Genomic DNA, 18,031 nt, shown 5'->3' with positions numbered 1-18,031 from the left:
TCTCTCATGTTCAAATTGTCATCACTCACATTGGTCTTTTTAGCATTGCCATCATTATTACTATATAATTTATTCCATTTATTATATTAGCCCAAAATGTATAATAATCTAGCAGCTATACCATTCCCTGCAATCCATATTTACTCCGAGGCCCTTTAGAAAAGAAGAGTCTGAATATTCTAGTTTTGTGCTTAATTTAGTGTATATGCAACAGTAGCAAAAACAAGAGTGGTAGTGGATCAGACATTTAATGATGATTTTATAATGTGATATACAATAAAATAACTATACACTTGATTTGTGAGACAGAAATGAGTTAAAAATATCATGTGAAGAAAGTAATTTAATTGACACTTCCGGATAGAGAAGCAATGATTGCAAGAGACTGAATGAACAAGATAATTAACCAGATGGTTCCAGTCTTCCCCAGGCAAGGACAGCTAAAATCTATGTGCAGTAGGCTTCAAAAATAAAATAAACTATATAAAGCTTGCCAAGCTGGATGCAAGTGCTTGTCGTGGAGACATGTGCACCTTGATATTGTGAGAATTGAAATGTACAAAGATAAACGCTAATTACTGGAGTCATTGTATCTTTCGAGGTCAGGATTGTGGTGTTCAGCATCTATGGGAAATGTCCTATAGACATAACCATTTGCTGAAGGCTAAATTATGATGCACTTCTGTTAACTTATCAATGAAATAACAGACAAAGTACAAAAAATAAAAAACACCCTGCGACTGCTAATGCAATCATCCTATGCCCTAGATACTGGAACCACAACAAAGGCAAAACCCTAAATATCTTCAAGTTTCTTTTTTCAAGCATAGTCATTTTTCTTACAAGTCTTCATTCTGTATTTAAAGGGATATTCTTGTTTAAAAAAAAAAAAAAAATTTTGTAAAGCTTTCCCTATTCACTTCCACAAGAGATAGTCAAAGAAACATGGCTGTATTTTTTCATAGTTCCCACTGCCATGCATCCATTCTCTAAACATTCAACTGAACAGGCAGGTCGGGGGTCACACTACACCTGTTCTTGAGAGGAGAGCCAAATCTGTAAGATATTTAAGCATATCCTGTGGATATGCCATAAATGGCTTAGGTGCCATGTTTCCAAAGCTGGAAAATACAATATGTAGTGTATGGTGACCAAGCACTGTGGCCTTCAGCCCTCGATTTGAGCCCATTTTTATCAACATATCTTCAGTTCTAATTTCCTCATGATTTCTTGAATAGAATCAGTTGCTTGCAAGACAATTTCCAATCTCATATTGAGAAAAAAAATATTAGTTTTCACAAATAATATTTAGGGCATATACCACATATGATTCGCAAATATAACCATTCAACAATTGATACAGAATTTGAGAACATATGTTCTTCTGGCAAAAAGTAGAAGGAAAATCGCATTCACCGTCCTGTTTTTAAAACTCAATCACTTTAATTGGGTTCTTGTTAGGCGAGAAATGGCGGTCGTCCTCTGCATTCCATTCACCCATGCAACCCGATGTTTTAACTTTTCCAAATTTTAAAGACAGGATGGTGAGTGCTGTCTATGGGGGATGCATTAAAATGGATGAAACTTTAAAGACATCTATTTTTCATCCTTTTTCCAACAATTGTTACCAGATTCATTGAAAAGAAAAATTGTGAAATGTAAAATCATTAAACAAATGTCCATTTAACTCCTTCAGCTTGTAAAACGAATGAGAAAAAAACATTTGCAAAGTAAATGCAAAATGGTCTGTTTTTGACAGATGTAGAAATGGAAGCGGATGAGTGAATGTGCCCGAAATGGGAATAAGGTATTGTTAAGGATGAATCCTTCTGACTGCACAGAATACTACTTACATATATTTTGTTCTCCTGGTATCTCTGATAAAGATTGTACATGATCGATCCCTCATGAAGATCGCAGAGTGCTGCCATATCTTCTACACCATTTTTACTGGTTGGATGCATAGTGGTTACCTTCTGCCGAGTAATTGTGCTTTGTTTGTACGTGAATACCTAAAAGTGAGAAAAAAATATATATTTTAGTACATATCTATGATTCAAATTTTGCACAATTGTGTAAACCCCAAATTTGTCCATTTTCGTGTTTTAGATGGTATTTGTAAATCCTTTGAGCAGCTATCGAAAAATGGATTTCTTATCATGACATGTTTAAAAGTTGCTTATTAAAATGAATACTAGTTTTACATGATGCCTCAGATTTAACAAGATGGGACTTGTCTAATATCTTTCATGAGAGAAAAGAAAAAAACCTTGGACAAAATTTACAGGGGTTTTCCCATGAACAAAGTTAATTTTAATCGACATTTTAATTACTAGGTCTTTGACCAATAATAATTTCCACAATTGGATGTGTTAAATAAAATGTCCCTGTGCTCAGATAATCTTAAATGTCCCTGCTGTGTACTGTGTAACGGCTGTGTCTAACCGTTCAGGGACATGGTCTGATCATACCACAGCTCCTGGGCAGGGGAGGAAGCAAAAGAGAATATACAGACATTACAGCAGGGGATCACAGCTAATTCTTCTTGTGAGGTAAATCATTTCCCTGCCTGTTTTTAAGTAATGTTTACTTCAAAGGAAGAATCAGCTGTGATTCCATGTGTCCTGTCTGTATATTCTCTTTTGCTTCCTCTCCTGCCAAGGGGATGTAGTATGATCAGACCATGTTCCTGTGTGGTCAGACACAGCCATTACACAGTACACAGCAGGGGCACATTTATAAGATTATCTCAGCACAGGAACATTTTTTATTAACACAACCAGTTGTGAAACTTGTTTTTATTTCATGATCTATTGATGAAAATGTACTCTGTTCGCAGGAAAACCCCTTTTAATGTAAGATATTAATTGTATTTTAGTTAATTATTTAGCTTCATTAATTTCACACTGTTTTATAGACATCAGTATCAGGCTATGTGCACACGTTGCGGATTCCGCTGCGGTTTTTTCCGCTCGGAAACGCAGGTAAAACCGCAGGTAAAGTGACCTGCGGTTTTGCTGCATTTTGGCCTGCGGTTTTGCCCTGCGGTTTCACACCTCTACTATGTTAAAGGTGTGAAACCGCAGCAGAATCCGCAGAAATAATTGACATGCTGCGGAAAAAACCCGCAGCAAAACCGCGCGGAAAAAAACGCAGCGTGAGCACTGCGGTTTTGAAAACCCATAGGCTAACATGGTAAAGTACCATGTCTGCGGAACTGCTGCAGTTCTGCAGGGCCAAAACCGCAGCGGAACCGCAGCAAAAACCGCAGCGTGTGCACATAGCCTCACTCTTTTTATTGAGGTTTACAAGCTAAATTCCCTATCAGTATGTCTTTGGATTGTGGGAGGAAACCCACGCAAACACGGGTACAATATACAAACTCCTTGCAGATGTTGTCCTTGGTGGGATATGAACACATATAATGGTATTGCCCCCAATCATCTCAATCTCATGCCAATCTGGCACATAAGCCTTATTCTTATTTGACAATGTGCCTTATTCTTATTGGACACTAACAAATACAACAAATATAATGCAATTACTCCTCTATATCTGTATAATGTATAAATGTAAATTTAAAGGCATTACTGATACTGGTAAAAAGGTATCTGGTACTAGTATAAAAAGTGACTGGTACTTGCTCTATAAGATGTCTCATAGTGGTAAAAAAGGTGTCCAGTACTGCTGTAAAAGGTGTCTAATACTGCTATAATTGGTGTCTAATGCTAGTATATGTGTCTGATATTGTATAAAAGTGTCTGTTACTGGTATTAATAATAAACTTTACTTTTATATAGCGCATATTCCGCAGCGCTTTACAGTTTGCACACATTATCATCGCAGTCATCAATGGGGCTCACAGTCTAAATTCCCTATCAGTATGCCTTTGGAATATGGGAGGAAACCAGAGTACCGGGAGGAAACCACGGTGCCTGGAGGAAACCCACGCAAACACTTGGTATAAAATGTGTCTCATACTGTATGAAGGTGTCTGATACTGCTATAAGTGGTGTATCAGGCAAAGTTCACACTAGGCGTTTTTGCTGCGTTTTATTATGCGGTTTTATGCTAATTTTCAGGTGCATTTTACAGTACCAGCAAGGCTTATTAGATTTCGGAAATCTCATGCACACACATTGTTTTTTTTGTGTCATCAGTATTTTGTGCTTTGCATTGATTTTTGGTCATAGAGCATGTCACTTCTTTCAGCGTTTTTTCAGCGTTTTTCACCTATTGAAAGCAATGTGTGATGAAAAAATTCTGACAAAATTTTAAAAAAAAAAGCAAGTACAACCGTATATGAAACCCATTTATTTTTGTAATTTTTTCAGGTTTACCATCTTGTCTTGGTCACCTGAGATGGCAGTTTGGATTAGCACAGTTTTATTAAATTAATGATAAGTACAAAGTAAACATTTGCCAACAAAGGTGTAAGATTGAACAATGTCTGTGGCTGACCAAGGTGTGAGATAGCACAATGTGTGAGCAACTCAACAGCTGAACAAAGTGTGAAAGTTAAATAGTCAATCATGGAAAATCATCCAGCTCCAGGTATTCCTTAAAAGCATATTTATTGACAAATCTTTAAAAAAAATTATCACAACCGGCATGTAATGTCAGCAGCCCCCGGGGGGTAGTATATATAGACAGATGCATTTCGAACCTTGAGGTTCTTAATCATTGCTTGTGGGTGAGCTTACTATATTTTTCTTTTTTATTATTTTCCTACATAAAGTTAAACCGTGTTGTACAAACTCAATGCACTGCCAGTGTCTTAGGTAAATTATTCCGGACCAATTCACCTTCCCCCAGATGTTGCATTTGCTATTTTTTCATGAATGTTCATGAATATGTCGTGGTGACCTGAGCTCATACTTCTGTGGTGGCAGCAAAGCTGAACTTTGGGATCCTTAAAAACGCACCAAAAACCGCACCGTTTTTGACACTGCTTCTGTTCTCCTAAAAGCGCCGGTTTTGCTGCAGAAAAAAAAACGTCAAAAATGCCTGGTGTGAACTTAGCCATATGCTATAAGTGGTACCTGACACTGCTATAAGTGATGTCTGATATGGCTAAGGGTTGCTTTTGATTGGTATGCGGAACCAAGTGAAAAACCATAGAATAACAATTTTGGGTAATAAGAAGGTACATAGCCACATAAAGGGGGAACCGTGACCTAGTTAGCCTTTTCCACCGTGCTTTTCCACCGTGCCACAGATGGCCCGGACTCTCCAATGGCACGATTATGTGCTTGGCTTCCAGTGCTGTACCGAGGAAGGCAGTGGCCACATTAACTTGTGCTTAATTTGTACTGTGGGCTCTTGAGTGCTCTATGTACCGAATGCCACTGGATCCTAAATTCTCTTTTTCCTATTTCACTAATAAAAACAGTTTTTGTCATTCAAAACTAAACTTGTATTTTTGCCTAGACTTTTTCTCTAAAAGACTGTTTACATTAGCTATTAAGACATTAATAAGAAAACATCAGATTTAACACTCGCCATAGAAATGAGGTACGTGTAGCGGATGGCTGTGCCCTGGACTTAGTGCGCATTATGAGCTTTCATGAATTACTTCATATTTAGACATTGCATCCATTCATCCTCGACTTTTGGTAATTGTACAATTACTAAAATAAGCAGACAATTGTTCTCTCGCGTGATTACTATAAAAGTACATGCTATGTGTTTGGGTACTGGAAAACAGCGTGGAACAGAAATACCTTAGAAATCCATCTGCTTTGGGGAATTTTGATTTGTATATATTTAGCAGGAATCATTTATACCCTAAACTTGCTGAAGCTCCAGCATCTTGGCCCTATGGCGGCGGGGGGGGGGGGGGGGGGAGTGAGGCCCAGGGTTCACGTTACAAGTTGAGGAATGCGGCATCCTGCGGAGTTAGTGCAGGGATGCCAGACTATTCCAGCAGATCACTGACAATACTGCAAAAATATCCCTTCCAACACAGCTATTAGTAAAAAAACAATGTACATCAATGTAAGGAAGTCTGTTCAGTAGTGCATTTCATTCACAGACATTGTTTCCAGACGTCAAGGTAAAATCATATAGCGGCACACCCTCCGAAGACGTAAACATGACCTACATACATTCCAGTTCTTCTGGTCCTTTGTAAAATTGTGCTACTTTTTAATTGTGGTACCTTATATGTCTATACAGTAAATCTCCTGAGGAGAGACTGGGTGATGAAAAACAGACCGTCCAGAATATTACAGCTCCTGTTTAATCATTTAGTCTAGGAGGTTCAAATGTCCACATGAGTTATGGTGCTCAATAGTGGAAGTCATGTTAGAGGTCCAACGTCATTCACCATAGAGAAGGCCTGTAACACAAGACTACTAGTGAACCGAAAAAATGTCCTGAAAGGGGTTGTCTGGGCTACTTCCAACAAAACACATAAAATGAAGAATTAAAAAGCAAGATGTTTATGCATTAAAAGGGGGTCCCTTTCATAAAAAATAGGGTATACACTTTAGTAGTTATTAATAAAAAACAAGTATTACTTACCCTCCCTGTGTCCAGCGCCAGCTCTACGCTGCTGCTCCAATCTCTGTTGTATGTCTGCAACGATTACATCATGTACACCAATCTGCAGCTAATCAGTGAGCTCAGCAGAGCCAATGAGCTCTGTGATTAGCTGCAGCACTATCAATGTGACATCTGAGCTGCAGACAAACAATAAAGACTAGGGCAGCGGTAGAGACCCGACACTGGACCCAGGGAGGGTAAGTAATTAATGTTCATGCTTTTTTTTTTTTTTATGTCTTACCGTAGTTTATTCAGAAGTTTTCTGAAAGGGGACTGACCCTTTAATGATAGTATTGATGGACCATAATATTAATAAATAGGCGTTGAAATCAATAGGAGTCTGCCAATGTACACCATTTGTGTGTGCGTATTAAATTCGGTACTTAGAGGATGTTCTAAAATATAATCTTTATTAATTATTAAAATAGTCAAAAATAGGTGAAAAAAAATAGTACCACCAACCCCAGAGAAATGTATCTAAGACATAATAACAAATGAATCCCTGCATGTGTTGGGGCTGTCGGACAGCCACGAGACATGCAGACGCGGGGACTAGAACATATTATTCGAGCATGCCGTGGTCACTCGGTTAGCACCCAAGCATGCTTGGATAACACCTTATCCTATAACACCGTACCCGAGCATGTTTGCTCATTACTAATAAAAATACCAAGTATATTAGAAATGTACATAACACAATCTATAAATCTGTAAAATCCTTCAAAAAACATAGATGAGTGCTAATACTGCAGTATAATGCAGAAAACAAATATAACGTGGTGAATAGGAGCTGAAGTAACTCCGCAAATACACATGGGCTCTGTTACAGTCAAGTCACAGGTCCAGGCTCCTCATGAACAGAAATGCTCTCTGTTTCATGACCTTGTCGCCATCTGATTGCTTTCCAAGCTAGATAATGGTTAAACCCAAACAATCTGCAAGATTTATAGCTAAGCTCTTTAACTGAGAGTCAAAATTAAACTGCACTGCATCCTTGACTATGGCTTAGTCAGTACAAAATATGCCAACTTATCTACATTCAGAGTAACCGACAGCGACAGCTTGGGGCTCTTGTCAGTCCTTGCGTCCAGGCATGGTGACAGTCCATATCTACATACTATATTGTTAGAATATTACTTTTATAAAGAATTGTGTCATAAACTATACAAATCTTCTTACGGTAGTGGTTCATTTATTTATTATGTTTAACGTTATCATATTCTGCAGCACTTTACAAACATTATCATTGCTGCCCCATTGTGGCTCACAATTAAAATTCCCTATCAGTATGTCTTTGGAATGTTGGAGGACACCTGAGTACCGGGAGGAAGCCCACGCAAACACGGGGAGAACATACAAACTCCTTGCAGATGTTGTCTTGGTGGGATTTGACCCCAAGAGTCCTAGTGCTGCAATGCTAACCACTGAGCCACCATGCTGCCACCTTTTATGGTTCCTGTTCAGCAAAGAGCAGATTTACAAATTACTGTAGACTAGTTTCCAGAACTCTTCACTTTTTAGCATTGAGACAAAAGGAACTTCACTCATAACCTTCAAAGAGAAATTCTGCAAAATTGTACAACTTGGCCAAGTGTACTGGACCCTATAAGGCCTGTTTCACATTTCTGTTTTTTGACGGCAGTCCAAATCCGCCAGAATGTGAAAAAAAGGATCCGTTTCTGTTGTTGCACAAACAGATGCCAACGGATCTATTTTTTTGACGGATCCGCTTTATCAGGTAGTGCTGGAAATTTAAAGGAACACAAGTCTGGAAGAGGAGAGAGAGAGAGAGAGAGATTTTCTGCAGCTAGAACGGAATTTGGGGTTAAATTTCTGGCAAGGAAATCATTCCGGGCATGCTCAGTGTAAAAAATAAAGCGGATCCATTCCCGTATTCCGTCAATTAACGGTTGACAACGGATCCGCCGCCCATAGGCGACCATTACAACGAATGGCGGATAGCGGCGGATCCGTTGCTATCCACTATTTTGACGCAGACAAAAAACGTTTCATTGTCCGTCCACTCAAGTCAAAATTTGGGCGGATCCGTCAAAAAACGGATCCAACGGATGACAATCCGTCAAAATCCGCCACTAATGCAAGTCAATGGGAAAAAAAACAGATCCGTCCAAAAAAATGGTGGATCAGTTTTTTTTGCAAAACGGCGGATTTTGACTGATGGCAACAAACGGAAATGTGAAACAGGCCTAAATGAGAAAAATGGCAGCCACGTCCCTCTTCCAGCGATCACAAGCTATTCAGCATTTACAAGTCTCAGTTTTCTCTCAACAGTGACGTCTGCACAGCCATTGAGGCTAAAATGAATGTTGAGACAAGTGACTCGTTACAGTAGCAATGTAATTGATGCTCAAGACATCATCACTGAAAGAATTGTGGGGATTATTGGTTATTTTATTTACATTTAATTCTTGACCAAATTTAGTAAAATCCTGGAAAACCCATTTAGTAACATCAAGGTTGACATAAGAATCAAATGTCTGAATCTACTGGCTACCTTTTCCCCTTGGATTTGTCCAGTCCTTTTTAGACGCAAACTACTTACATAAATTACTTTTCATCAGAACCTAAAGCAAATATATATAGAAGGTTGGCAACGAGAAGGAACCTCTTTTATATCCACATACATAATAATTTCTTCATAGGCATTCCTATGGGACGTAGAGAAGGCCTTGGCATTCAAACAACCAAGGTTTAGTCTGAGATTCGCACATAATTAGGAAGTCTGTGTCCTAGCAGTCCTCCATTAACACTTCATTATTCCCTGCTTCCCCTTACAAATACTGTATACGTACATGCTTCTCACCAGCAGACACTTGTGAGGCCACTATTTCAGGACAAATCTACATGTTCTACTCTCTAAACCTATTTAGACTCTAAAAAAAAATCAGTTTAACGTAATTGCTGGAGGCCTAGTACATAAAATGTTGTTGTTAAAGAGATAGGGAGTTTCCAAATGTTAACTCATCGTTATCATAGCTGTAATTTTCTAACGCTATTTCTTGAATTATACTCATTTTTGGCATACAACCAATAATTTTACAATATATTCTAAGGGTGTGAGATAAGGGTTACTTTATTTTTTGGGATTTATGGATATGTACAGTATCTCACAAAAGTGAGTACACCCCTCACATATTTGTAAATTTTTTTATTATAACTTTTCATGGGACAACACTGGGCAGTAACTCAACACACAGCCATTATTGTCTAAACTTCTGGCAACAAAAGTGAGTATACCAATAAGTGAAAATGGACAAATTGTTCCCAAATAACCATTTTCCCTCCCAGAGGTCATAGGATTCATTGGTGTTACAAGGTCTCAGGTATGAATGGGGAACAGGTGTGGTGTAAATTTGGTGCTATCCCTCTCACACTCTCTCATATTGGTCATTGGAAGTTCCACATGGCCCCTCATGGCAAAGAACTCTCTGAGGATCTGAAAAAAAGAATTGTTGCTGTACATAAAGACGGTGTAGGCCATAAGAAGATTGCCAGCACCCTGACACTCAACTGCAGCACAGTGGGCAAGACTATACAGTAGTTTAACAAGACAGGTTCCACTCAGAACTGGCCTCACCATGGTCAATCAAAGAAGGTGAGTGCATGTGCCCAGCGTCATATCCAGATGTTATCTTTTCAAAAAAGATGTATGACTGCTGATAGCATTGCTGCAGAGGATAAAGGGTTGGGGGTCAGCCTATCAGTGTACAGACCATACAGCGCACACTGCATCAAATTGGTCTGCATGACTGTCTTCCCAGTAGGAAGCCTCTTCTAAAGATGATGCATAAGAAAGCCCGCAAACAGTTTGCTGAAGACAAGCAGACTAAGGACATGGATTACTGGATCCAAGATAAACTTATTTGGTTCAGATGGTGTCAAACGTGAGTGGTAGCAACAATGTGAGGAGTACAAAGACAAGTGTGTCTTGCCTACAGACAGTCAAGCATAGTGGTGACAGTGTCAAGGTTTGTGACTGCATAAGTGCTGCTGGCTGTGGGGATGTCATGATCCAGGACGGGGTTTTGCTTTGGCCCATCCTGGTCAGACAGGGGGTTAATTGTTTCTGCCTCTCTCTGGCAGAGGGCGGCTATTTAATGCTCACAGGTTGCGTTTGGCGCTGCTCGGCGCACCGTCAAAAGGACGCATGCGCCGCCAAACGCAGACTGTGCGCAGACTGCGCACGGCCTGCGCCCTCTGTGATGAAGATAGGGGACGCATGACGCATGCAACGTCATGCGCCCGGAGGCGGAGATACCGGTGGAGGCGGGGCAGGGGCGGGGCTTAGCGGCGGCCGTGCGCAGGCCGTCGCTGCGCTCAAAAGCGCGAATGTGAAACCGGCCTTAGCCAGACCCCACATTGGCTCCACTTAGAGGAACAAAGGATGAGGCATGTTGAAATACAACATGGCCTATCATGCTTTCTCCATTACAAATTAGTTGACTGGTCTAATTTATATGGGTAAATTTAGTTGCTCTTTCCACCACTTACAATCTCACTTTCCATAGTGATCTATATAATGAAATACTCTTTCTTCCAGATACGGTGATATTTATGAGGAGTATTTCTGCAGTTTTGTAAAAAGTTCTCTGCTAAAACTATATTTTAATATTATAACACTCTCTAATACTTTGTGATTTTTCTTTATAATAAACTATATAAAAATGGCAGGAAAACTAGAAAATAGTGTAAATGTTTTTGCTCATATAAACTTATAAATACGACTGACACAAACAAGATACAAAAATAAAGATTTATTATAACGTTAGTTACACACAGGGCTGGACTGGCCATCTGGCAATTCTTGCAAATGCCAGAAGGGCCTGTCTGGTTCGTGGGCCGCCTTGTCTGCTACGTTGTTAGCAAAATCGGTGTTCTCAAGACACCCATACTGTTAAGATTTGTGACGGAGCACAGCAGGCCACGGGTATCATTAGAAATATGGGGCTTGTAGTAAATCTTGTTTTCCTTCATCCAGGGTAATAATAGTAATATATCCCCATCTGAAGCTTGGGGACAGGTACAACATGGGCTTGTGTGATTTCAAATGTCAGGGCTGAATTTTAGCCCCAGTCTGTAACTGGTTTCATGATTAAAACCAATTAAAAAAACATGAAAGGTAATCATGTCATAAGAACCAATGGAGGTATACACATATTTATCATTCATGTGTGGTACTAGAGTTCATACTGTATATCTAGGATTGATAATAAATATACATGATATGTTAATGTAATTAACAATTTCCTCAATAGTAAACATTAAGGAAATAAATTATGAGTGCAATCATATACTGTATATCTCCAACCAGGAATTAATCCGCACAGCAAGAAAATGCATTCATTGTGCACATGCCTGTGTGAACTGCCGCCTAAGAGTGCGTGCAGTATAAGAAGTTCTCCATAAACCTGGGTGCCACTCCAAAGCAATAGGCACAACAACTTCACCAAAAAAGAAATACAGATAGCACTCACCGGTTAAAATCTTCTTTATTCTATTTCTTTAAAACATTGGCATAGAGAGGATGGGAGCATCCCTATGCCGATGTTTTAAAGAAATAGAATAAAGAAGATTTTAACTGGTGAGTGCCATCTGTATTTCTTTTTTGGTGAAATCATATACTGTATTTTGTATATATACCACAAAAATCCCTTATGTAGTCGAGATACTGGGGAGCAAACAAGCGCGAAATAGGATCTTAATCGATAACAAGATATGATGAAAATAGGGCAGCATTACGATCACCTGATGGAGTTGCACCTTTGCAATATGTTCAACGCATAAATCAGCTGCTGCGGGACATGGGTCCAAAGACCCGGGAGAATAGTTGATCCAGGTATAATGTGTCTGTACCTGTGCTGCTGATGAAGGGTACTGGATATGGAGATTTTCCTTAAAATTTTTTAATTAAATAGGGTTTCAAAGTCAACGTGTTTCGAAGTCATGCAGGACCTCTTCATCAGGATAAAAAAGAGGTCCTGCGTGACTGCGAAACACATGGAGTTTGAAAACCTATTTAAATAAAAGTTTTTAAGGAAAATCTCCATATCAGGTATTCTTCATCAGCAGTGCAGGTACAGGCACATTATACCTGGATCAACTACGAAAATCCCTTAGTGATTGACTTGTACTTGTGGGTTATATGTATCATCAAATAAGAGCAGAAGGGACTCAAGAACAAGATATGCAATACTATGCAAAAATTACGGGAGCTTGTGCTCCCCCATGTATGCACCCAAAGGGTTATACCTATTGTTTAAAGCAGGGACGGGAAACGTTTTTTCTGTCAATTGCTATTTTAATATTCATACCATCCTTCGGGGACTATACAAATCACGATCTAACGTATGTCCTGACGCTGGCACTGGTGTAAAGATGTAATTTTTCATTGCACATCCCTCAGGAAGAAACTAGTGAGCCGGAGGCCAGCAAAATACAGCTACCGGCTCAAGCACTGTGGTCCCCAGGAATCTGCGTGCCAACTCAAGCCTGAGGTTCCCCACCCTTGATTTAAAGTAATCAGCTAACTAAAGGATAGGTGATAACTTGTGGATTGGTGTGGTCTGATCATGCAACCACAATAATCACAAATATGGGCTTTAAAATTCCAAATTAGAATGGGTGGTGGCTATTTATTCTCCACTGGACTGCTGGAGATAGACGAGGGCACCACTTTCAATGTCTCTTTCTGGAATCAGTGGGAGTCCCATTGGTCAGGAATCCATAGATCTGCAAGTTATCATCTAATTTTCAGTTAGGTGATAAATGTGAGCAGAGGCAGAGAGGCATAGTTGGAGCTCAGGAACCTACAGAAAGTGCAAAGCCCAGCGAAGTTGAAAAAGTTTTGCATTTTTGTGGTTTCAGTTGAATCTAACTAAATATGTGCAATTATGGAAACTCAATTATCAGAAGAAGTAATTTCTCCTTCTAGCAACACATGGGCTTTTAAAGTTTTTTAGTATGTTCAGTCTCCTTCAAACATTATTATGCCCGGCACCACCCAACCACATCAGATGCTTACACTGAATGCCAGAATGTTGTCTGCCACATCAAAGCATGATTTATAAAGTATTCCAGGCCATTGCCAAGCAGCATTCTCATTAATGCATTAGGCAGGATTATTACCGCTATTGACTTTCCTAAGCTTTTCAGGTGGACTAGTAAATGGCAGGTTTTGCATTGTTTGATTAAAGGAGATAAATATCTATCACTAGCCAAGGCTAGTTTTCTGATGAGATGTTTATTTGTGATAGAAATAACTCTCTTCCATACCTAAACTGTCAGCTCTGTCAATGGCCCACTCTAAAATATCCTCGAATATTTCCAAATTCATACTGTATGTTTTTCATAAGAAGGTTCTAAGGCTTCTAAATTATAATGCTTAACTACGGTAAGTTGGATTCTAATGTTCTAAATCTCTTTACCTCTTTGAAGGTAAATTAAATCTCAATGCACCCTTTTTTTCATATCATATACTGAGCATAGCTGAGGCTTAATTACAACAATGTTATATATATTATATACATATACTATTATATGATGAAGAATTTTCTATCTACTTTGTAGGCGAACAAGGACCTGAAGCAAGACCAGAGTTTGCACCCGGCGCACCCAGGCAAGTGTCAGAGCCCTGAGCGGGTGGGGGAGGCCACTCGCCATCAGGGACACCTTGCTCAGGGCCCCAGCACTTGCGATACTTACCTCTCCCCGCTCCACCACTGCGGCGTCTTACGTGTCTCCTGACTTTGACGTTCAGGTCAGAAGGCGCAATGATGTCAGGTCTGTGCGCCCTCTGCCTGAATAGTCACAGTGCAGAGAGCTGAAAGACGGTGATGCTGAGGAGTCTGGAGCAGAGCAGCAGCCAGCGAGGAGAGGTGAGAATTTCAGTTTTTTTTATGTTTGAAGCAATATATAGGGACCATTATATACTGTATGGAACATTATATGGGACTCATACTGTATGGAGCAATATATGAGGCTCATTATACTGTATGGGGACCATCCTATACTGTTTGGAGTATTACATGGGCCCATTATATATGGAGCAATATATTGGGCTCATCATATACTGGAGCATTATATGGAGCCCATTTTGTATGGATCATTATATGGGTCTTTCATATACTGGAGCATGATATGGAGCCCATTCTGTTTGGAGCAATATATGGGGCCATCATATACTGGAGTATTTTATGGAGCCCATTCTGTATGGAGCAATATATGGGGCCCATCATATACTGTATGAAACATTATATGGGATCCATTATGTATGGAACAATATATGGGGCTCATTATTCTGTATGGAGCAATATATGGGGCTCATACTGTATGAAGCTATTTATGGGACTCACTATACTGTGTGGAGCATTATATGGGGCTCATTATACTGTATGGAACAATATATAGGGTTCATTATACTTTATAGAGCATTATATGGGGCCCATTATACTGTATGGAGCAATATATGGTGTTCACTATACTGTATGGAGCAATATATGAGGCTCATTATTCTGTATGGATCAATATATGGGACTCATTATTCTCTATAGAGCAATATATGGGGCTCATTATTCTGTATGGAGCACTATTTGGTGCCCATAACACTCCATGGAGGACTATACTGTTCGGTTTCTAATCTATTGTAGAATTTACAATAGATCTCACTCATATAATGTAAGAATTAAGTAAAATCTTTTGCATTGTACCACACTTTTATTTCTCTGCCATATCTGAGCATCTTGAATTGTGGTATGTGTTAAAAGGGCCCACTGAGACTCTTTTGCCCAGTGCCCACAAAAACCTGGAGCCGGCCTTGACCTAAAGCCTCAATTTCATAGACATTGTGCCGAATAGTATTAAAGGAGTTTTCCACTGGATACTTGTCAAAAAACAAGATACATAGATAGTAGTCACCGTCCCCATATCCAGGAACATCTTCTAGTGGCTGCTCCGGTCCCTGCCATGATGTCAGCGCACATCACTTCTGCAAACAATCACTGAGCTGAGAGATTTTGAGGTAGAAGGCAGTGATTGGCTGTATCTGAGAAGTATGCTGTAATCGTCACGACCCCGATACAGCTATACCACTAAAACCAGAACAGCGACACGGAGCTGGCACTGGACCGGGCAAGAATGATCACTACCTCTGTTTGTTGTAATAAAAGTATCCAGTGCTGCCAACTTGACTTTTTATTTTATCTGGACATCTTGTCTAATAATCACGGACAGACAATATTTTTCAAGCACACATAATAAACGATTAAAGCTAGTAATACATATCTATAGCCAATAATTCTAATACAAACGCATTATCTGCATTAACTGTAAATTGTAGAATGATGATCATTACAGTCAAAATCATCTGCATAAGTTTCTTCAGCCTCAAAAAAATCATGGATGCGTTAAAAAAATTTACGGATAGAGCAAAAAAGTGTCAAATTTTTAAGAAGCGTTCTGGAATTTATGGATGGTTGACAACCGTGAAAATATCCAATTGATTGGGAACCACTTTTTTGAAAGTAGAAAACCCCTTTAAATAAAGTAGATGAATTATTGATATGCTAGACTAGGTTCTGCACTCGCTGCATCACTAACATCATTATCACAGCAAAGTTATGCACATGGTGCCCAGAAATAAATATTCCAGCCATCTTACTCGGAATAGAAGATACATTTGGATAAAAGAAAATTATTATTGGAGGACTTGCTGTAATGTATATTTTTTTTAAATTCTTGGTGTATTTTATGAGGCTGTTATGTCACATGAGCCCTGCAGCCAATCAGATGCCCCTAATGGGCTGCTTCACTCTCACTTTGGATGAAATTGACATCCACAAGAAGTGAGAGTGCAGCAGCTTTGTCTTAATCCGAATCTTACTTTCATCTGAACGAAATATGAGTGAAGTGGCCCATTAGTGACAGCAGACTGCAGGGCTCACTTGACATAACAATATGACACAAGCCCTGGGAGACTCCATGCTGATAACGCTGGATAGGCGTGGACATCGGAGATTAGCACAGGCTGTTTTTGTTTTAACATGGGGGAATATAGTAATTGAGAAGGGGTTTTCTGAGTAGTGGACAATCCCTTTTAGTAACCAACTAAATACCATGGCTCATATTATACTGACTCAGTGGACAGCATTGTTATGCTAGGTTCAACAGCAAGATCTGCATGGTCTGAATGTCCGCCCAATGTTTACATGGTTTCCTTATGCACTGACCACAGAGACAGAAATGTGAGCAATGGCAATAACTGTACAATATGGAATAATATGTAGATACAAATAGGCACATATTATTCATAAATGAATAAATAATAACTGATTTATTGCTATGATCTGAGCTAAGGAAATTGGTCTGGCTCCCAGTCTTTCTGGGTGACTTCAGGGGAAAATCAGCACAAAAGGTAACAAACACATTTCGTGGATACATTAATGTTACATTAGTTATACAGAAGAATGGGAATATTTCTTAGCAGATTTACTCTTATTTTGAGGAGTGATACAGAGTAACCTATAAAGCAGAATACTGTGGAGAATCTCCGGTGATGAAGCAATAGTGTACATGCTGCACTGTTCCCCATACACACGCCTCGATCATCTGCCATGTGCATGATTTCTGGCCAGTGTTCTCCAACAAATAAAGACATATCCTGTTCCTTTATGCTTTTCTGATAAATCTGATAATCTCATTACACAATGTATAGAGTATAGATGTTTGCTAAGTGGCTAATTGCATTTTTTTAATTTAATTTTCCATGCCACTATATGTAAAAAAAATTCTGTTACATGGAAATCTGTGTTCGCAGAAACAGATCCAGTCTTCACAAGTGACTTGAATAAAAAGGACATTTATTTTGAATAAAAGATACAATCTAAAATATTTACGGTGCCTTCACTTGATGAAATTTTGCAGCTTTTTTTCTGCACTAAAAATGCATCTCTTGGCACAAAAACGCAGCATACAATCCATGCATTTTCACAACATTCATCACAGCTGAACAGAGAACAGTACAATGCAGTATAATATGTGTTATAATAGGAATACAATTATCTAAGCTAAGCAATATTGGCAACTTCTAGATTTTAATATTGTAGCTACAGCTCTGGCAAAACTTAAGAGACCACCACATCAAAACCCTGTCATGGACAGCCCATTCTCTAGACCTGAACCCCATTGAAAACCTCTGGAATGTAATCAAGAGGAAGATGGATAGTCACAAGTAGAGTTGAGCGACTTTGGTCGGATCGGGTTTCGTGAAACCCGACTGAAACAAAATTTGACATTCATCCACTCAATGCCGACTTTTATTCCCCATTGACTTGCATTGGGGTCGGGTTTCGGACGAATCTCCGACTTTTTTTTGCCCTAGTCGGACCAGTTTCATCTGACTCAAATTTTGTTTCAGTTGGGTTTCACGAAACCAGATCCGACCAAAGTCGCTCAACTCTAGTCACAAGCC

At 39.3% G+C, this 18,031-nt stretch overlaps 1 protein-coding gene across 1 annotated transcript in view; it reads right to left on the bottom strand.

Moving 5' to 3' along the window:
* MYO10 (myosin X) overlaps positions 1-18,031 on the bottom strand; it is a 254,463-nt gene that overhangs the window by 158,284 nt on the left and 78,148 nt on the right. The window contains exon 3 of the mRNA XM_073569433.1: positions 1,854-2,012. Coding sequence (XP_073425534.1) covers positions 1,854-2,012 — 159 coding nt within the window. The remainder of the gene's footprint in view (positions 1-1,853; positions 2,013-18,031) is intronic.

This window comes from Dendrobates tinctorius, unplaced genomic scaffold (genome assembly GCF_039654945.1).
Source record: "Dendrobates tinctorius isolate UK_male_01 unplaced genomic scaffold, ASM3965494v1 ptg000025l, whole genome shotgun sequence".
NCBI classification, from domain to species: domain Eukaryota; kingdom Metazoa; phylum Chordata; class Amphibia; order Anura; family Dendrobatidae; genus Dendrobates; species Dendrobates tinctorius.
This window is presented reverse-complemented; position numbering and strand designations above follow the sequence as displayed.